Source organism: Salmo salar, chromosome ssa19 (assembly GCF_905237065.1).
Source record: "Salmo salar chromosome ssa19, Ssal_v3.1, whole genome shotgun sequence".
In the NCBI taxonomy this organism is placed as follows: Eukaryota; Metazoa; Chordata; class Actinopteri; order Salmoniformes; family Salmonidae; genus Salmo; species Salmo salar.
The window spans coordinates 74,115,401-74,138,024 of record NC_059460.1 but is presented as its reverse complement, the minus strand read 5'-3'; the positions used below and the strand labels follow the sequence as shown (position 1 = coordinate 74,138,024).

The 22,624-nt window shown below is 41.8% G+C and overlaps 1 protein-coding gene across 1 annotated transcript in view; it reads left to right on the top strand.

Annotated features, from left to right (window-relative positions):
• Positions 1 to 2,036: 2,036 nt before the first annotated feature.
• LOC106579593 (apoptosis regulator Bcl-2) overlaps positions 2,037 to 22,624 on the top strand; it is a 74,899-nt gene continuing 54,311 nt past the window's right edge. The window contains exon 1 of the mRNA XM_014159646.2: positions 2,037 to 3,456. Coding sequence (XP_014015121.2) covers positions 2,899 to 3,456 — 558 coding nt within the window. The 5' untranslated portion in view covers positions 2,037 to 2,898. The remainder of the gene's footprint in view (positions 3,457 to 22,624) is intronic.

Sequence of the window (22,624 nt, the reverse complement as noted above, 5' to 3'; positions counted from 1 at the left end):
GACTATTGTTCACTCATCAATGTTATGAAATGGCTCTCCAATGTACAGATGGCTGAAAGACAAAATAAATGGCTACTTTATGAGTTAAAACTTTATACGACATCCTTCAGTGCTTACTTACTGCATGGCTTGGTCTCTTGGTCTCCTATATGAATAAGTCACATTAATTTAATTAATAAAACCAGCATTTCAGAAATGCACTATGGTGAAAAACAGACTAAAATGAAAAATAATAATAATTTTAATTAAAAGGTGCATTCCATGTTGGGACGATAAGATTGTATCTGAAGTGATATAATGAAATCATGAGTAAAAAGGAAATCTTGAAGGGTTTATAATCCATAATCATATAATTTTAGGGGCAACTTGATTGATCAACATTTCATAATAACTGATCAGAGATTCACATACAGGTGTCAGTACGACAAATCTAACATATCAAAACCTGCTTAGAGTACCTTCTTTCACTGAATACTTCTACATCACATTACCTGTCTACAGGAAACACTGTGAACAACGCAGGTAGCATAGTGGTTAAGAGCATTGAGCCAGTAATCAAAAGGTTGCTTGTTTGAGTCCCCAAGCCGACTAGTTGAAAAAACTATTAATGTGCCCTTGAGCAAGGCACTTATCTCCAGTTGCTCTGGATAAGATTGACTGAAATGTAAATATATTGTAAAGCATGACAAGTTAACACAACAATGACTACAAACCATATGGTGTGTAGTAGCAGCAGCCATGCTTGCCTCAATTCCATAGGGCCCCAAATGTTGTCACTTGTCTCTCTGGACACATTCAGTGCATTCCTTTCCAGTATGCCAGTTGCCTATTAAAGTAACTGCCAGTGCAGAGAAGGCTTGGGGACATTGTTTCAAGAAGAGGAATACATCACTATTGCAATGGCGCACCCCAATGCTTCATGTAATTGCATTCATGTTCTCAAGTGAGACAGGGGTTCTCATTCAGTCGATGTTAGATTTTTTAAGTTTTTTTATTTAACCTTTATTTAACTAGGCAAGTCAGTTAAGAACAAATTCTTATTTACAATGACGGCCTACACCGGCCAAACCCGGACAACACTGGGCGTATTGTGCGCCGCCCTATGGGACTCCCAATCACGGCCGGTTGGATACAGCCTGGGTGTCTGTAGTGATGCCTCCAGCACTGAGATGCAGTGCCTTAGACCGCTGGGCCGCTTGGGAGCATACAATAGCTTTGTTGTGTCATGTTATTTAGTATTCTGCAACATGACTCTTTCTGTTAGGTTTCTTTTAGGCTTTCTAAGTCACCATCCACTACTAGCGTGCACACACACACACACACACACACACACACACACACACACACACACACACACACACACACACACACACACACACACACACACACACACACACACACACACACGCACACACACACGCACACACACACACACACACACACACATCTCAACAGTGTAGAAAAATTATGAACATGTGTGGTGCAAGACAGAAAAAAATATGTTTGAGGGATTCTGTTTCATGTGAGGAGCTGTAGCCCAAACCAAGAGGTACAGGAGAGGACAGTAGTGAGGGTCTGTTGTTTAACATGGGTCAGTGAACTGGAGGTACAGTAGGGGATTTTATAGTATCAGTTCTCATTTTGTTCTGGAAATCTATGAGTTCTTTGTAACCATCATATTGATAATACATCTACCATATGAGAGTAAGGGCAGTACACTGTTACTTTAACATTGTTACCATACATTTTGATGTCCATTTGTTCTATACATTTTGATGTTTATAATGTCTTATCATAGGCTTATCCTGTAACTACATGGTAATAATGTAGTATGTAGAACCTACTGTCCCTAGTTATGCCACTTTATGGGCTAGCTACTCTGTTATAACATATGTAATGTGTTAAATTGTGCGAACATAAACAGATGACCATCATATCATCCTATGGCCATATGGCTTCACTTAACACAATACAAGAAAAGCTTGAATGAGAGTGACGTAGCTAGAAGGAAGTACCTCCCTGAGTGGGAGTGAGTGGCTCGCCTACCAGGGAGTGGACGAGAGAAAGCTGAGGGCTACTGTAACTCACTGCATGAGAGGAGCGTCGCTGATATCGTCTGCATACAATACACAAGTAACCTGCGCTTTTCTATCCGTATAAATCTTGGACCTTCTGTCTGGTGCTTCCGTTTGAGTTTTTTTGTGTGCATTTCTCTGTGAAATAAGAGTAGGCTATTTCGAGAGCTGCCTTGCAAATCATTTCTCTTCCGTCTTTCTGGGACTTTGTAGTTAATGTCAGAGGATTCAACCCCAGAACGTAATAATGTAACTGAATCAAAGACTACTTTTTTTCTGGACAAATAGGCCTAGCTACACAATGTTGATTGAAGCAACCGATTGAGACAGTCATAGGCTCGTGTTCAAGTGAGGATCAGCTCAAAGCATATCCACAACGCATTACTGTTCCAATGGATTCCTGAAAAGGGGCGTACCATATGCAAGAAGCAGACATTGCGGGCTGATCATTCTACTACAAGGGCGCATTCTGTACAGTAAAGTTGACTGGCTGCTGGAACTCGAAATGAATGTTAGAATAGCCCCATTTATTTGACCCGATTAAATATTTGAATGCGCATGTTTTTAAAAGAAAACAGCGTTTCCACATGCTCTTATTGGAATAGGCTATATGTCATTTGGAAATACGGTTTGATTACTTTGTATTATTTTCTACCACGGCTGGAACAAGCGTTGCTATGCAGATCATGCACTGTTGCCCAATGTTAGCGATACATTTGATCGTCTGACACCATATCTCATTTTAGGGGATATCTTTTAGGCTGTCTCAAACAACTATTGGAAATGTATTTTGCGTAAACAGCTTTCTGGATATTACAAAACCATGATGGCAAACGAGAATCCTTACAACAGTCGCTTTATTGTCGAAAAATACATCCATCACAAACTGTTGAACATGGGATTTGTATGGAAATTTCAAGCAGAAAACGATTCTCCAAATAATGGCTTTGGGGACCCCTCTACACCCAACTCCCCCGAAATTTTTGCACGGAGGTCCCAGCCCACCGCCGCGGGCGAGGACACCGACCCTCCTTACCAAAACAGGAGTCCGCAACCTGACCCACATGCCAGGCTCCACAGGGTCCTGCGCGATGCGGGTGGCGAGATTGAAAGAATGTATCAGCGGGACTTTGCAGAGATGTCGGGGCAGTTGCATTTTACACCCAGCACGGCACAGAGAAGGTTTACCGCTGTAATAGATGAGCTCTTCAGCGACGGGGTAAACTGGGGTCGGATTGTGGCTTTCTTTGAGTTTGGAGGGACAATGTGCGTGGAGAGCGTCAACCGGGAGATGACGTCCCAGGTAGACAACATCGCTCGTTGGATGATGGAGTACTTGAACGGACCCCTACAGAACTGGATCCAGGAGAATGGTGGCTGGGTATGTTTGTTAATAAATCATTCCGCATTTGCTCAGCCTCTATCCACCTATTACACCTATAGGCATATATGCATCAGTTGCAAATGCATCAGTAGTAAGCACATAAACTTACAGTGGATTAATTCCTTCAGGGGAGCATGCACCTGACCCTACCATTACCTCTGTCTCGTCAAAAATCAGACTACTACCATTGTCTAACATTTGGGTTCCAATGTCAGCCCACCCTGTTATCATGATGGGGACAGTATAGGCCTACATGGATTGATTGTTTTTGCTGTCCCTATTCTGCTGGCCAATATTTCAGTCAGTCTATGGAAACCCTACACCTAGTCTGACTGAAGGTCAAGCACACACTGAATGAGCTTGACTGCATTTTACTCTGTAATTTGTTTGCCAGATGTTTGGAAACGGCTGACATAATTTCTCTCCCCCAACATGTGTGCTTTGAGTGGAACTACTACACAGCATGATGTCTTCAAAGAGAAAATTGGCAGGTTTCCACCATTCCAGTTTGAATGAATGAACAGAGCATTTCCCTATTTAGCTTCCACATCAAATGGAGAAAAAACCCTCCCCTGTTTCAGTCTCTCCTCGTAGTTCTTTACATCCTGTCTGTCTGTTTTACTGCATCGCTCTAGCGTTGAATAATTTATGGCTGAAATTACAACAGGCACACCATGCTTTCATACACTCCCATCTTGGTGTAGTGGAGTCTGTGTCTAGATTACCATAATCACAAATGCACTCCTCATTTGGTAGTTAATTCACCCTCTTTTTCTTTGATTGATCATTTGCATAATCACAGATGAGCAAATGAACTGCTCAAATAGAGAAGCAATGGTTACAGGGACATGATGACCAAATCAGCTCCATGGGTGCGTCCCCGTGCGCCATCATGCGCATGCTGATTTCGTCTATCCTCACCAGACGCATTCATGACACACAGATTAAAATACCAAGACCAACTATGAACCAACAATATTAATTAAGGGAGAGGTCAAAACACATATGAAACATCCATGTAAATTTAGCTAACATTTAGCTAGCTTGCTGTTGCTAGCTAATTTGTTTGTGTTGTTATTTTACCTGAAATGCATATGGTCCTTTTTTTTGCTGGATCTTTGCAGAATGTTGACCGATTGAGTCACACAAAATGTGTGTTTTCTACTCCGACAATTAATCCACATATAAAAGTGCAAACCTAGTTAGTTTTTATTTAGTTTTCTTTGATTAATATTGCCTTGTACATTCTTCTTCTATGGATTTTATATGGTGGTTGGCAACCAACTTTAAGGTGCGTTACCGCCACCAACTGGACTGGAGTGGGGACCTCAGTTCATCTTTCAATCACCCACGTGTGTATATGCTCCTAAAAACCAATGAGGAGATGCGAGAGGCGGGACTTGCAGCGCGTCTAAAATATAACTATCTATTTTAGCGTCTGGCTACGCAGTCGCCTGTTGACGCACGCTTGTTGCAATGAAATGATTGAATAACATGTATGTGTACATTTATTTTGGTCAGCATGTTTACATTTGATTTAGAACGAAGTTTATTTAAATGTCATGATATTGATAAGGCAATATCTTTCATGTCCTCTTTACTTGACCCATCACTTGACCCGTCATCATGATTAATGTGGCATGCGTGGTTCCCAAGACACAGGCAGATGTTGCCATTTGTCTGCTGGCCAGACAGATACTGTATGCATAGACTGCTGTGGAAAAGGAGAGTGGAGGTGGTAGCTGTCTGGACTGAGCAACAACTGGAGCAGAATAAATAGCAGGGGCTATACACTTCAACCACCATCACCAGGGCTGCTAGGGAAATCACATTTTCATTATAAAGTTGTGTGTTATTTTGGTGGTTTCTTGGCATTATTGAAGATGTCTTTGCTCTGCAAAAACAATAAGTGTGTGTGTGTGTGTGTGTGTGTGTGTGTGTGTGTGTGTGTGTGTGTGTGTGTGTGTGTGTGTGTGTGTGTGTGTGTGTGTGTGTGCGTACTTGTGTTTATATAATATTTTTGCATAGCAGTGATAATTTCTACTTGTTCCATCAGAGGAAAATTAGGAAGCAATCAACACTGAGGTACTTTTCATTGGTTTGTATTATTCAGAAGGTTCCAGCACTCCCATCTCGAGCCAATCAATGATTCATTTATTTAATTTTGTCATCAAAAGAACCATTTTGCATTTGTATTAAGACTATGTTCACAGAGGAAGACAAGTTCCAGTTAAAATAGCATTTACAGTCTTTTAATTTAATCCATGAATTACTCTTTCCAGTAGCTATTCATTACCATTAGCATTGTTCCAGCAAGACCAGATTTTATATGTAGATATATTATAGTTATTACTAATGCCTGTATACAATATACTGTATATTGTATTGCTGAGAGAGCTGGTTGTTAAATTTAATTTTCTATATTTGACACCTGTTCAAATATGTTGGGTGAGTCTTGTCTCAGTCTGGTTGGTAAATCAGTACACTGGAGATGAAGGAGGTTTGTCCAAATGGGCATCTGGCCACTGGCCGTCTGTTCACAGATTTTGCCTGTGTGGTGTCAGTTACATCAGATTCTGCACATAACGTACAGGTACAGCTTGTTGTCATGCAAAGACAGGCTTGCATCATTCCACTAGTGTATGTATGGATGTGACAGTAAATGAGACAACTGAGTTTTTTTATGCTCTTGCACGGTCACAGTTGAAGCTTTAAAGGTCCAATGCAGTTGTTTTTATCTCAATATCAAATCATTTCTGGGTAACAATTAAGTACCTTACTGTGATGGTTTCCAAATTAAAATGGTAAAAAATAAACAAAAATAGCTTCTTAACAAAGAGCAATTTCTCAAGCAATAATTTTGTTCGAACTGTCTGAGTGGGGATGGGGAATCTGAAAACTAGCTGTTATTGGCAGAGAGGTTTGGAACTCTCTTTCTTATTGGTCTATGAACTTATTTACCGCCTGGTGATATCACCGGGCAGGCCAAAACTCCATCCCACCACAACAGGTTAAAATTTCAGGTGGTCTTTTCGAACACCTCTTATACTAAAAAGGCATTAACATCACAGGAGGTTGGTGGCACCTTTATTGGGGAGGACGGGCTCATGGTAATGGCTGGAGAAGAATAAGTGGAATGGTATCAAACGCATGGTTTCTATGTGTTTAATGCCATTCCATTAGCTCCGTTCCAGCCATTATTATGAGCCGTCCTCCCCTCAGCAGCCTCCACTGATTAACATAATTTTCACAATTTTACAGTAGTATCCCAACCTCATCGTGTGGTAATATACTTTTTCTTTTTTACTTTAGTTTATTAAGTAAATGTTTTCTTAACTCTAATTCTTTAACTGCATTGTTGGTTAAGGGCTTTTAAGTAAGCATTTCACAGTAAGGTCTACACCTGTTGTATTCGGCGCATGTGACATATACAATTTGTTTTGATATAAACAAAACCCAGGAAAATTACATTTTTGACTGCAGTGGACCTTTAAATCTTGTTATCCAATTGCGAGGACGAGGAACGTACTGTCTTGGGGGTATTCCTTACATCTTGTCTGTTTCACTGTATGTACAGCACAGGAGGTTGGTGGCACCTTAATTGGGGAGGACGAGCTTGTGGTAATGACTGGAGCGGAATCAGTGGAATGGTATCAAACACGTCAAACAAATGGTTTCCAGGTGTTTGATGCCATTCCGTTTGCTCCGTTCTGGCCATCGATGTACAGGTAAGGTAATAGAGAAAGGTTGTTCACTATCACATTTTGGGCTGATCATGGTCTTTCCCACAATTCCTCTGATGTGTCCTCCTGGCACAAAGACATCTTGAAACGATGCGTTACAACCAAAGAATGGCCATGTCAGTCAGATGCACGCTCTAAATTGGTCAGATGGCTTAGCTTATTTGTCAAGAAGAATTGCCCTTTCCCCCTTATGGCTAAGCTGTACTTATTATCCTTTCTTTTGAATCCATGTGATTCATTAATCCTCGGATAAAGCCTGCCGAATAATTGCACCGTCTGTGGAGAATACATGATTCAGCTGCGCTACCCTGTGCCTTTTCAGTACTACTGTTATTTCAGATCCCCTGCTGGGACAACCCTAGTTTACCAGCCTGTGATCAAGACCCTTTGTCTTGTATTAGCCCAATTACATTTCTGTTTTATTTTGAGTTTCTGAAGAATTGCCTTCATATCTTTTTTGTATTTAGTCTACAGGTAACTGTTTGTGGTGACTTATTTTGTTGTTTATTCTGCAGGTTGACGTTTAGTCCCATGAGTCTTGGACTGGAGGCAGAACTGAGCGATTAGATAGGCCAAATGCAAAGTCAGAATTGGAAAAATAAGATTTTTTTATGAAAACAAAAATGTGCATTTGGTGTTAATTTAAGGCTAGGGCTAGGCATTAAGGTTAGCAGTGTGGTTAGGGTTAGGCATTAAGGTTAGCAGTGTGGTTAGGGTTAGGCATTAAGGTTAGCAGTGTGGTTAGGGTTAGGCATTAAGTTTAGCAGTGTGGTTAGGGTTAGGCATGAAGGTTAGCAGTGTGGTTAGGGTTAGGCATTAAGGGTTAGCAGTGTGGTTAGGGTTTGGCATTAAGGTTAGCAGTGTGGTTAGGGTTAGGCATTAAGGTTAGCAGTGTGGTTAGGGTTAGGGTGAAAGTTAGGTTTAAAATGTGCCAGCTACTGACCACTGCAGAGCTGCCTCCAGAACAAGATTCATGACGAAAATAGCTAACCTGCGTTTATTGTTTATTACCCCGAGAAGATTTTGACTTTGACTGAATGCTATTTTTGTTTTTGTTTTGATAGCCCTTTTGTCTGGGGGAATCCAGCACAAACAAATCAGTGCTGATGACATCCGTAGTAAATAAGGTGGAAAAAGGATGGGAATGTTTACAGGCAGGAAAAGGTCACTTGACACCATGGCAACAGGATCATGCTTTGCCTTGTGGGTGGCTTGCGATCCAGTTTGTTCATTTCTATGACCCCTTTACAAAAAATTGTCCAGAGTTACATTCTAGTTATAATAACAACATATATACTGTAAGTAAGGCCTAGTATGGGCCACAATTATGAACTTGGATTCCCTGTTTCTGTTATTGCAGAGTAGCCAGAGTATGCTCTGGGGGCCCATTATGGTTCGCACTGTCTCTTTTTGGCCAACGTCTTCCATGCTGGGAAGATTTTCCATTTCTGCTTTATGTGTCAGGAAAACTTTTAATCACAATAAGAGCTGCATATAGTTGCCTCCAATTAATTGGAAGACTTTTGACATTCTTTAGGTCTTGGATTCAAGCTTTGTTCTTTGTTGGCATGAGGGTGTAGGGAGCCGACGTTGCTCTTTCATGTCTAAATGTAAAAAAGAAAAAAAACGAACAAAAGCCTTCTCAAATTTAAAGTCACTCACTCTTTTGTACTCTGTAGTTAGGATTGTGTCAAGGTAGGACATGCCTGGCATGAAGATGACCACTATACCTCATCATACTGTAGTTTACCCCAAATGGTCCAATAGTTCAAATCAGCAAACTGGAAATTTCAGTATCACCAACCAGATTATTACACTTTTTTAGCAAACAAACTAAAATAACATTGGCAGGAAACTACTTGGGTATGCAAATGAGGACAGGTGAAGTGTGTCGTTTGCAATTGCCGGATTGCAGCTTGCCTAACGAGGTTTTCATTGTCTGCTTACTGCTAATCTCTAAATCATTTAATGTGTTTTTGTCATGCTACAAATTATAGTTGTTGGTTATCGTAGTCACTGTACATGTTCCTAACTGCCTACAATGTGGATGAGGGAGGAATTACATGCTCGTTAATGTACTCCGCTACTCATCCCTTTTGGCTCAGTTTGAGCTGATTGTGGTTAGCCTGTTGCTATTAAAAACATTTGAAATAATGTCCATTCATTTGTCTGGACAGGGCATTTGAGCTCAATCAAATATAATGAGTGATAACAAATGACTGTGTACGCCGGGCACAAATGTCTCTGCAAATGTAATAGTAAATGTATTTTGTATTCTCATTTAATCACTCTGGGTTACATTCTCTGTATCAATAAGTTACCAACCTTTCATCAGTTTGCTCTTTAGTTTGTGTGAGTAGGCTAGAGTCATTCAGGTGCTCGACCCACACAGTGCATACCTGTGGCTCTTGGCATTTGTTTGTCACGATGAAGGACGCTGATTGGCTATGTTTACTGTCAGGTGGAGCTCAATGAGGCATGTTTGACCTGGTTGGTATTGCTGTGGTGGTAGTAGAGGAAGGGGCGTTGAAAGGGAAAGAAAAAGAAAAGTGCTTCAATCAGTGAAACGTCACTCAGGTATTCATTTCCCTGTGTATGTGCCTCTTACCAAGAGCTTTCAAGTGACATTGTTTATAAAAGCGAACTCGACACTGAGATCGGTATGTGAAAATCCCCAGAGATAAAGACAAGAAAGACCAAGCGGGAGCTTTTCTCTTTCTGATGTTTCCTAAGAAATAATGGCTTCAAACGAACCCACTGCATATTGTGCAGTTGCCGTACCTACCCTCAGGCTATCAGGGCAGAGGAGAGAGAAGAGAGGAGAGAACAGAGGGACGGCAGTGGTAAGAAAGGAGTGTGGGCCAAAGAGAGGAGAACCAGGAGCAGTTTGAAAGGAGAAGAGAGCCAAGCTGATTGCAGAGGTATAGGGAGACGAGGAAAGGAAGAGAAAGGGAAGTGTAGACGGATGGAGGAGATCCGTGGGTCAGCCGTCGCTGTGTGTCCGGCTTACGATGCAGGCTGCAATGTATGGGACCCATTGACCTAGATAATACCAGGAATACAAGGAACAGACACCTGTATAATATTTTGGGGAATTGTATCTCTGCATGACATCGTTATGGAGATGAGAAAAAAAAGATGAAAAGCACAAATCACAAACATCTGACAGAATTAATCACAGAGAAGCTCAGATATTTATTTTAAAGAAAGCATTTCTAAAAGAATTCAGAGTACCTACTTTTCAAGATCACAGAGAGGGAGGAACTGTGGAACTGTGCGCTACAGTAGGTGGTCTCAGTAGAAAGTCAAAACCGTAGGGGAAATACCAGAGTAACCTTGAACACACATCTAGATATTAACAGAACATTTCACTTTTTAGCTTTGAGTCACAAAATACCCTAAAAACCTTATTGTTGCCACCAAGTTCTTTGTGTTTTTATTAATCGGTCCTTCTGCAGAGCCGCCCTTTTCTGCTAAATGTAAATGTGGTCACATTTTGTTTAAGAAAGTTTTGTGTCTGGGTAAGCCCCTAACACATATAAATACACAATGATCTGCACACACCCCAAATTACTATTGATGGAAAAGGCCAAGCAGATCTGGGTTCAAATACTATTTGAGCATTTGTTATAGCCTGCCTGAAGTGCCAGATAGGCAGTGCTTACACTTTTGGGACTATTGTATTAGTTCCATTTTGCCAGGCAAGCTGAATCAAATCCAGCTAAAGTATTTGCAATGATTTCAAATAGTATTTGAACCCAGATCCGATGCCAAGTACAATAAAGGTCTGTATACTGTAGTATACAGCAGGTTGGGACCCCTGTCTCAGCTCCAGACTGGCTCAGGGATCCTTTGTTGGCCAAAGCAGATTTGCCATTTGTGAGGACTGTGGATATCTGTAATCTGGTCGGAATTGATTTATATCCCATTTTAAAGTAATGGGCTAGGTGTATGGGCGTTACAAGACTTTTGTCCATCTGCTGTGGCTCCACACCAGCTTCCAATTGGTTGGTTTTCTTCCTCTCAGTTGGTTATCTGCCTGGTTGTGTAAGCTGGTAAACTCTACGGAAAAAGGTTTCCAAAAGGGTTCTTCGGCTGTCCCCATAGGAGAACCCTTTTTGGTTCCAGGTACAACCCTTTTTGTTTGGGTTCCATGTAGAACCCTTTCCACAGAGGATTCTACATGGGACTCAAAAGGGTTCTATCTGGAACCAAAATAGTTCTACCTGGAACCAAAACAGGTTCTCCTATGGGGACAGCCGAAGAACCCTTTTGGAAACCTTTTTTCTGAGAGTGTATGACAAAAGGTGTCCACACAGCAGGTGTTAGGTTCATACCAAAATAGAAAATGTAGTGAATGGGAAAGAGACTATAAGTGAGAGATTAAGAGAGAGGATACGTACAACAACATACCTCAGAAGGGTTGTCAACATACTGTACAAAGCCATAATTACAGTTGCTGGGACTGCGTTAGGATTCAGAAAATGTTTACGGAAACATTTTGTTTTTCAAACTCTACACATTTCCAGACTCATTAGATGAATGACAAACCATCATCCACCTCCTGACGACTGCTAGTTGCCATTGGGGACCAAACAAGAAGGCCATAGGCTTTGTTCCGGCTTAACCCATGCTATATGGGACATCAACATCAAACCCTTTGCCCATCAACGACTACTGTTTGGAATGTAGCCTGAAGATAAACGGGTACATTTTGAGCACAAGGGTTAAATAATGTAATCATTTTTAAACCTATTTTTAAATGAAAAATAATCTCTCTTTTGTATACCAGTGATATACTAAACTGAAAACGTGGACTCAATAGTAAACTTCGTGATAAAGGACCAAATTTGGCAAGGAGGTAGATGTATGTACCCTGAAAAAATATAGATATGGAGCCACCCCAGATTTGGGCATGGCAGCCACTGTAACTGAAAAATACAAGTTGTAAATACATATTTAGCTTCCAGTCAATGTCTTTATTCCAAGTCGAGTGTCATATTTCAGATGCAATTGGAACTGAGTTGATATCCCATAGCGTTCCGGAGTCCGAGCTAAAAGTCTGATGGCACCGGTGCCCATATCGCGCATATCGGTGGCCATCTTAGGTCATACCTGTATGTCAGATCAGCTCAATCAGCAATTTCTCAGCCTCTGAGTATCACAGAAACACAACACTTTGAATGAACAACAGACAAATGTTCATAGCAGGTGGTTATAGATTAAATTGATTTAAGAAAATATGTTCAAAACACGAAAAGTATAAAAACGTCTATTTTGATTGAAATATCAAATTTGACTAAAATGTGTGAATTCGTTTAAGAAATATGTTTATTTTAGGGTAATTTAAACAATTTACTTGTGTTACAAAAGGTTAATAAAATAAAGTGTTAATGCTTGACAGACAGTGTCTCTTTGCAATCATTAATTCATAAAAAATTACCCCCGTTGTCGCTTTTAGGGTTAACTGAAGATGTCAGTTTCATTTCGTAGAGTGTTATGTATTTCGGCAGCACTAAGGTATTCAACGACTGTCTCCATCTTGCACGGAGATAGGGACAAAGCACCCTGTCAAGTAAACAATTTTTTCTCCTGTAGCTGTGGAGTCGTCTGTCCCCTACACAAAGGGAAATCCGATTTTGTTTGACAAAAAAAACCCTGCCAGCACCATGCAATCCACCCCGCTTCCCGTCAAAACACGGTTCATTCAACCACCCACACAAAAGTTGTCAACGCTGACAGTTGGCACATAGGAGCATTTAACTGTAAATCCATGTCTCCCGCTCAAAGCGGGACAGACAGATGCAGACGGTACACACACATACATATAAACAAACAAGTACAAAGACTCAACCGACTGGTATTTACACAAAAGGACATACACACATGAAAAGTACGCAGACTTGCATAAGAACAGAGATTTAACATCGAATACTGAATACGCACACACAGAGTTGAACAGGTCCACACATTGAAAACAGAAATGGGAAAAAGACACTCAGATGTTCAGACGAATATAAACACTGTGTTTGGTGTGCATTCTGCACCCCGGTTCTTACATGTGGGAGGGTGTGTGGGCAGGTTTGTGTGGCTTGCTGTAATGGAATTAGTCTGGGAGCAGGGTACGGATTGCCTTGTTCCCTTAGATGTGTTGCTTTTAAACAGTCTCTCTCTCTCTCTACTGTTCTACAATTGCCTCAGTCTCGATTCTGTGATTTGTTTATTTCCTCAATATACAACCAATATAAAAGTCTCTCTTACTTGTTCATGTAAATACTGGTTATCCACCACATTTGTTGTTTTTTTGTGCTTGTTTTTATTTTGTGCTATAGGCTACAGTATTGTGTGCTTCCTTTGTCTCTCTGTTTCTCTCTGGGCAGAAGCACTAATTTGTTTTATTATCCATTTCAATGCTATATTGTCTTTGGATCTTTTTAAACACAAGGAGATGCGCTAGTTGCTAGAAATGGAATGATGTACCTGTACATTGCAATTATGGAAAATATAATAGCATTTCTCAACTTTGCTCTGCACTAATCAGGAAGAAACAAGAAACTCTCCTTATAAATCTAACTAGCTACTGTTTTCATGAACATGTCATTACAGACCAATTTGTCTCAGTGGAGGTCTTGTCAAAAGTGTGACGGGGCACAAGCACCCATTCCAAGTCCTTTATTCCCTTGGCTTATGTTGTCTAAAGGAAACAGATTCTGGGTGCCCTTAAAACAGTGAAGAGGGGCTGAAGCCAAGTGTTCCCCCTCTCCGGTACCGCCGGGTTGGGTTCTGGCTCTGTCGCTCGCCATCTGGTGTACCGTTTGCACCCGCCACCGCAGGGCCTGTGATCCCAAAAAAAGCATGCACACAAAAAATTACATTTTCTACCATCGGTCCAACTGGAGCTCAGTACAGTCCTCAAAACATGAATCCCCCTCTTTCATATGTCCACAGTAAGCTTCTCCCTCAGGACTAGAGATAGCCAGAAGACCAGAAACTCGGCTCCAAATTCACAACTGAAATGATTTTGGACAATAATAGGTCTGTTCCCTCATTGTGGTTTTGACGTAATTTTGTGTGCGCTTTACACTGTTGTATCCTCTGTAAAACGCAGAGGGCAATACTCCAAAAAAACAATATTCTACCCAGGAGCCATTGCTCACTGCCCCTGTTGAATGCTAATAAGCCGTTATTAAAAAGATACGGCAAAGTTTAGGCAGCACTGATGTCAGATATGGCAGAATCAAAGCTTAGATAAGTCAACCCGTAATTATGTATTTTAGGTTCCCTCCGATGTGCAATGAATTATTCATCATGCCGGCGAAGGAGGCAGTCTTTTCCTGTTAACATTAAACATACTGTCTTTTGAAAATTGAAGTCGCTCATTAACTAGCAATGATTACAATTCTGCTTCCCCTTGATCAAGTCTCTCTTGACTGGGTAATGCCTCTGGTCAGTCAATAGGGCTGAGATATTACTCAGTGCTTCAATGGTGTTTTATTTTTGGGGGGGACGGGGATAAAAGAAAGTGGTGCTTTGAGTTTGAGTCATTTAAAGCTCACATTTAGGGTGTGTCCCAAACTCGAAGACATCTCTTCTTAGAAGAAAACATTCTAGTAAAAGCTCCAAAAATCAACAGGTGCATTTGGAACACAGCCTTAGAGTTTTTACCCATCTACCCTCCACTGACCTGCTCTTCAGCACATGGATGCATCATGATGATTCTATTAGCTGCATGTAATCAGTAATTGATAAAAATGAATGATACTAAGGTTTCCATAAAAGCTGGTGGAATCACTTGCAGGCTTCGGTCTTGTAAATATTGCATCACGTCTGTCTGTCTGTCTGTCTGTCTGTCTGTCTGTCTGTCTGTCTGTCTGTCTGTCTGTCTGTCTGTCTGTCTGTCTGTCTGTCTGTCTGTCTGTCTGTCTGTCTGTCTGTCTGTTTCTCTCCTCCCTTTTTACTTCCCTCAACCCTTTCCTGTAAATTAATAATTCTTAGTGATGCTAACATCCAAGCCTAAACGGGCCGCCCTCACAACAAGAGGGCCATATCCTACTCTATGCTGGACGGTCATGTTCTTGCATGAGGACGCAGCTGGAAGCGAGGATGTGTCCACTCTTCACAGATACGTGTCATCACAAGATGTCATACGGAGGGTTGATAGCAAGCATGCTGGGAATCTTTTTTTGAGGCATGTGAGTTGGCGGTTGCTGAACATAGAAACCCCAGCAGTGCAGTGTACACATCACGCAGGTCACATTCATGAATGTATTAACATGCAATGTACAGAAGGCCTCCTGCTTTGCTCTTATTGTCCTCCATTACTGTCTGTAAATATAGGCTAATGAGGAAGCATCTGGTAATGTTCCGTTGATGTGGTAATGTTGTAGGGCTTTAGGGGAAATGTTGAATACTTTGACTCAATGGATTCAATTGTATCTTCCAGAGGAATCGGAAGTGAAAATAAACTACTATTTTAAATCCTGGCTTAAAACTTTGTTACTCAACCTCAGCGACCACCAAGCTCTATCACACATGTGAAACACAAGGCCCGCAGTGTTTTAAGAATTTAATTTGAGTTGGGTTTTTTTGGGGGGGGGACGATCTCAATCGACATTGACGTTACTAAAATCAAATTCGAAACTGTGTAGAAATGATAATAAACCTACATTTATAGTCTCTTCATTCTGTCCAGCTTGCTGAGCATTGAACATTTCGAAAGCAAATTTTGACAGTGAGGAAAAAGTATACATTTTAACTGCAGCCCTACGGACCTTGGTGAAGACCGAATTCGGCCCACAGGGAAATTAGTTTGACACCTCTGGTCTAAAAGTAGTGTCCACTCGTAAGACTGAGGACATGCCAAACCAACCTCACCCTACCCTCAATCTTCATTGTGTCAGGGGATTATAGAGGGATTTCCTGGATCATGCTGAAGCCATGGTCGGTGCCGTCTGCTGGATTAGTGAGAGGCGCGCGCGCCAGGGTCGTTAGTTGGCCCCGGCTGCATTCGCATACCATCATGGGTATTATCCCAACAATTTGGAAACTGTGTCGTAATGGGGTCAAAACTTGGCCACAAGTAGAATGGAATAGGAAGAGGCTGTATGGGGCGCCACCATGTCTTCCTCCTATAGCCTCCAGGTTACCCCTGCCTTGGGCAACACATTTTCACCATCCATGCCACAGCTGAGGCTTCAGAAAGGCTACAGTAGGCTGTCTAAAAATAGACAAGACTAGTGTCGGCAGCTTCAATTAAAGTGTTTGGTATATGACATCATCACCAAGAGACAAGTGACTTCATAAAGATGCTGGTATGATCAAATAAAAATTATGATCAAGATTCATTATGGCATCTAAAGAAGACAATTCTCATTCAATGCCTCTGTCAAATACACTACTGTGTATATACAAAAATATGTGGACACCCCTTCAAGTTAGGGGATTCAGCTATTTCAGCCACGCACGTTGCTGACAGGTGTATAAAATCGAGCACACGGCCATACAATCTCCATAGACAAATATTGGCAGTAGAATGGCCTTACTGAAGAGCTCAGTGACATTCAACGTGGCACCGTCATAGGATGCCCTGCTAGTGCTGCCCCAGTCAACTGTACTGTAAGTCCTGTTATTGCAAATCGGAAATGTCTAGGAGCAGCAACAGCTCAGCCACACAAGCTCACAGAACGAGGCCGCCGAGTGCTAAAGCGCGTAGCGCGTAAATATTGTCTGTCCTCGGTTGCAACATTCACTATCGAGTTCCAAACTGCCTCTGGAAGAAACGTCAGCACAATAACTGTTCGTCGGGAGCTTCATAAAATGGGTTTCCATGGCCGAGCAGCCGTACACAAGCATAAGATCACCAGGCGCAATGCCTACCTGCCCCAATGCATAGCATCAACTGTAAAGTTTGGTGGATGAGGAATAATGTTCTGGGGCTGTTTTTCATTGGTTCCGGCTAGGCACCTTAGTTCCATTGAAGGGAAACCTTAACGCTACAGTATACAATGACATTCTAGACATTTCTGTGCTTCCAACTTTGTGGCAACAGTTTGGGGAAGGCCCTTTCCTGTTTCAGCATGACAATGCCCCAGTGCCCAAAGTGAGGTCCATACAGACATTTTTTGTTGAGATCGGTGTGGAAGAACATGACTGGCCTGAACAGAGCCCTGACCCCAACCCCATCAAACAACTTTGGGATGAATTGGAACACCGACTGCGAGCCAGGCCTAAGTACCCGACCTCACTAATTCTCTTGTGGATGAATGAAAGCAAGTCCCTGCAGCAATGTTCCAACATCTAGTGGAAAGCCTTCCCAGAAGACTGGAGGCTGTGACGGCAGCAAAGGGGGGGACCAACTCCATATTAATGCCCATGATTTTGGAATGAGATGTTCAACGATCAGGTGTCCACATACTTTTGGTCATGTACTGGAAGAGCGTAAAGCAAAACATTGTCCATCCCTTATTTATTCTGCAGCGGGCATCTTTGAGAGTCGCGGTATTACAGTCGGTATTCAGTCAGACAAGGGCTTTCTTGAGAGAGAGGAGGAAGGCAGGATCTACCTTCGGATTCCTGGACAGCATCATGATTGATAAGCATCTAATCTCCTTTTAAGTTGGCAAATAGTGCAGGTGGTGGTGATGCTGGTGGCAGTGGAGGTGGTGGCAGCAGATTGGAGTCCTCTCAGAGGCTGACTTGAGCTCCCCCCATGGCTTTTGATGAAAGCTGATGGGGTTTGAAGTGCCAGGGAGGGGCGGGGATGGGGAGAAGGGGGTATACCTGAGTGATGAAGGGAGATGAAAGCGAGGGAACTGTGACATTCCAATGTATTGGAATGTAGTCGAGTGAAGACAAACTTTCTCATAGGCTTGCATGCGTAAACACACACACACACACACACAATGATGGAGCATGTATCATTAACATGACACACATCCTCGCATGCATCCAAATACACATATAGATGCGTATAACAACATACAAGAACATGTACAGTTCAAGTCAGAAGTTTACATACACTTAGGTTGGAGTCATTAAAACTTGTTTTTCAACCACTCCACAAATTTCTTGTTAACAAATTATAGTCTTGTCACGTTGTTTAGAGCATCTACTTTGTGCATGACACAAGTAATTTTTCCAACAATTGTCTACAGACAGATTATTTCACTTATAATTCACTGTATCACAAACCCAGTGGGTCAGAAGTTTACATACACTAAGTTGACTGTGCCTTTAAACAGCTTGGAAAATTCCAGAAAATTATGTCATGGTTTTTGAAGCTTCTGATAGGCTAATTGACATAATTTGAGTCAATTGAAGGTGTACCTGTGGATGTATTTCAAGGCCTACCTTCAAACTTAGTGCCTCTTTGCTTGAAAAAATTGTAAAATCAAAAGTAATCAGCCAAGACCTCAGAAATAAAATGGTAGACCTCCACAAGTCTGGTTCTTCCTTGGGAGCAATTTCCAAACGCCTGAAGGTACCACTTTCATCTGTACAAACAATAGTACGCAAGTATAAACACCATGGGACCACGCAGCCGTCATACCGCTCAGGAAGGAGACGCGTTCTGTCTCCTAGAGATGAAGGTATTTAGGTGCGAAAAGTGCAAATCAATCCCAGAACAACAGCAAAGGACCTTGTGAAGATGCTGGAGGAAACAGGTACCAAAGTATCTATATTCACAGTAAAACGAGTCCTATATCGACATAACCTGAAAGGCCGCTCAGCAAGGAAGAAGCCACTACTCCAAAACCGCCATAAAAAAGCCAGACTACAGTTTGCAACTGCACATGGGGACAAAGATTGCACTTTTTGGAGAAATGTCCTCTGGTCTGATGAAAAAAAAATAGAACTGTTAGGCCATAACTACCATCGTTATGTTTGGAGGAAAAAGGGGGAGGCTTGCAAGCCAAAGAACACCATCCCAACCGTGAAGCACGGGGTGGCACCATCATGTTGTGGGGATGCTTTACTGCAGGAGGGACTGGGGCACTTCACAAAATAGATGGCATCATGAGGGAGGAAAATGATGTGGATATATTGAAGCAACATCTCAAGACATCAGTCAGGAAGTTAAAGCTTGGTCGCAAATGGGTCTTCCAAATGGACAATGACCCCAAGCATACTTCCAAAGTTATGGCAAAATGGCTTAAAGACAACAAAGTTAAGGTATTGGAGTGGCCATCACAAAGCGCTGACCTCAATCCTATAAAGAATTTGTGGGCAGAACTGAAAAGGTGTGTGCGAGCAAGGAGGCCTACAAACCTGACTCAGCTACATCAGCTCTGTAAGGAGGACTGGGCCAAAATTCACCCAACTTATTGTGGAAGGCAACACAAAACGTTTGACCCAAATGAAACAATTTAAAGGCAATGCTACCAAATACTAATTGAGTGTATGTAAACTTCTGACCCACTGGGAATGTGATGAAAGAAATAAAAGCTGAAATCAATCATTCTCTCTACTATTGTTCTGACATTTCACATTCTTAAAATAAAGTGGTGATCCTAACTGACCTAAGACAGGGAATTTTTACTAGGATTAAATGTCAGGAATTGTGAAAAACTGAGTTTAAATGTATTTGGCTAAGGTGTATGTAAACTTCCGACTTCAACTGTATGTACTCACACATACACTCATACACATTTGTACTTTGCTGTCAAGCGGACACCTCACACTCATCCTCGTGTTTGTTTGGCAGAGAACACTCTTGGGAACGTTGAGAAATGAATTCCTCCCACTAGCTGCTTTCTGGTTGTTCTGCCCAGCTTAGCTTCAGAAACAGAATCTGTCTGGATAAACTTCACCATCCCTGATGCTATTGGCTTCTAGTGAGCTGGCTCTACCCTGGGCCTAATTGTACTAATGCATTATGAATGTAGCAATAGCTTTTATGTATTTCGTGGACTGTCATAATGCACAGAGGGCCTGAATTCTTACTGGAAATGTGCGCATTTAACTCAGACTTTTGGGTGAATCATGCAGTGATTTCAATGGAAGATGTGTGCGCACATTCAGGCCCAAGAGTATGTAATAAAAGGCTGTATACTGGTCCCAGGAGTTGCTCCCGAGTGGAGCAGCGTTCTAAGGCACTACATCTCAGTGCTAGAAGTGTCACTAAAGACACTGGTTTGATCCTGGGCTGTATGATCCTGGGCTGTATCACAACCAGGGCGTCGCACAATTGGCCCAACGTCGTCCGGGTTAGTGGAGGGTTTAGCTGAGGTAGGCCGTCATTGTAAATAAGAATTTGTTCTTAACTTACTTGCCTAATTAAATTAAGGTTAAATAAAAAAAACATATATTTGTTGTTTGAATGCCATTCTACTGAGCTGAAAAGTATACAGTGATTACCAACAGCGAGTGTGAGCTAAACTACAGTGGTTAGGTCGACATGTTAAAGTATCAGCATTTTTATGGAGGGACACGCCTTCAATCTGAAGATTTAACTCATGTGGTGTGTTTCGGGTTCACTTCCTGGGATTTTCCTCGAGCAAGTGCAGTCTGGGAAAATGAAGCATAGAGTTGTCTAGACGTGGTTCCATGGTAAAGTAAAGACCAGGGCAAGGTGGAATTAAAAATGTATCCATGGTGTTTTAAAAGGGACCTATAACGTTTTGTCATTAGGTGACATTATAGCACTAACTTCAACATTTAGGATGGATCGGTGGAGGCAAATGTCTGCGTTTTAACCACAGACTGTGTGGTGGAGACATTTTGTGTGGAACTGTTTCTGTTTGTTTTGATAGTCTATTAATTTCACTGGCATACACGCTTATAAAAAAGAGTTCCAAAAAGGTTATTCTATAAGGACAGCCGAAGAACCCTTTAAGGTTCTAGATAGCACCTTTTTTTGTAAGAGTGAAACACAGTCATCTCACACATGAAGGCAGTTCAACACCTCTGTGATAGTGATGGAAAGTAACAGTCAATCACAAGTGGCTAGAATTATTGATGCTGTTGACAACGGCACAACACAAGCTGGGCATAATATGCCGACACACACACAAAATACCAGTGCACGCATACACCGAGTGTACAAAACATTAAGGACACCTGCTCTTTCCATGACATAGACTGACCAGGTGAATCCAGGTGAAAGCTATGATCCCTTATTGATGTCACTTGTTAAATCCACTTGAGTCAGTATAGATAAGACGGTTAAAGAAGTATTTTTAAGCCTTGAGACAGTTGAGACATGGATTGTGTATGTGTGCCATTCAGAGGGTGAATAGACAAGACAAAAGATTGAAGTGCTTTTGAATGGGGTATGGTAGTAGGTGCCAGGCGCGCCGGTTTGTGTCAAGAACTGCAATGCTGCTGGGTTTTTCACGCTCAACAGTTTCCTGTGTGTATCAAGAATGATCCACCACCCAAAGGACATTCAGCCAACTTGACACAACTGTGGGAAGCATTGGAGTCAACATGGGCCAGCATCCCTGTGGAACGCTTTCGACACCCTGTGGAGTCCATGCCCCGACGATTTGAGGCTGTTCTGAGGGCAAAAGGGGGTGCAACTCAATATTAGGAAGAGGTTCTTAATGTTTTGTCCACTCAGTGTACGCTGCTTACACTTCCTCTCTCATGCAAACTGACTTGTTTTATTCAAACTCAAACACACACACACACACACACACACACACACACAATATATATATATATATATATATATATATATATATATATATATATATATATATATATATATATATTCTGTAGAGGAGATTGTACAGGTAGCTGCCTAAATAAAGGAAACACCAACATAAAGTGTCTTAATAGGGCGTTGGGCCACCACGAGCCAGAACAGATTCAATGCACCTTGACATAGATTCTACAAGTGTCTGGAAATCTATTGGAGGGATGCGACACCATTCTTCCTCAAGAAATTTCCATCATTTGGGGTTTTGTTGATGGTGGTAGAAAACACTGTTTCAGGCATCGCACCAGAATCTCCCATGAGTGTTCAATTGGGTTGAGATCTGGTGACTGAGACATGCGCGCACACACACACACACACACACACACCCTTTTGACCCCTATGCTCCTTTGAAACCTCTCTGTCAAAACCACTGAGATCTCTTCTTCTAGCCATGGTAGCCAAAATAATGGGTAACTGTGTGTTTTATACATGACCCTAAGCATGATGGGATGTTAATTGCTTAATTAACTCAGGAACCACACTTGTGTGGAAGCCACTGCTTTCAATATACTTTGTATCCCTCATTTACTCAAGCGTTTCCTTTATTCTGGCAGTTACCTGTAGCTCCACAGGGGCAAGGGGACGGACATAAGGGGAACACAGTGGCAGATGGGTGATTTAGCATTCAGGGAGCCCGGAGGGGCGCCCTACAACCTAAGACTGGATACAGACGAGATGCATAGCAACACACTCTCTCCTCTCTGCTTAATACACCATCGTC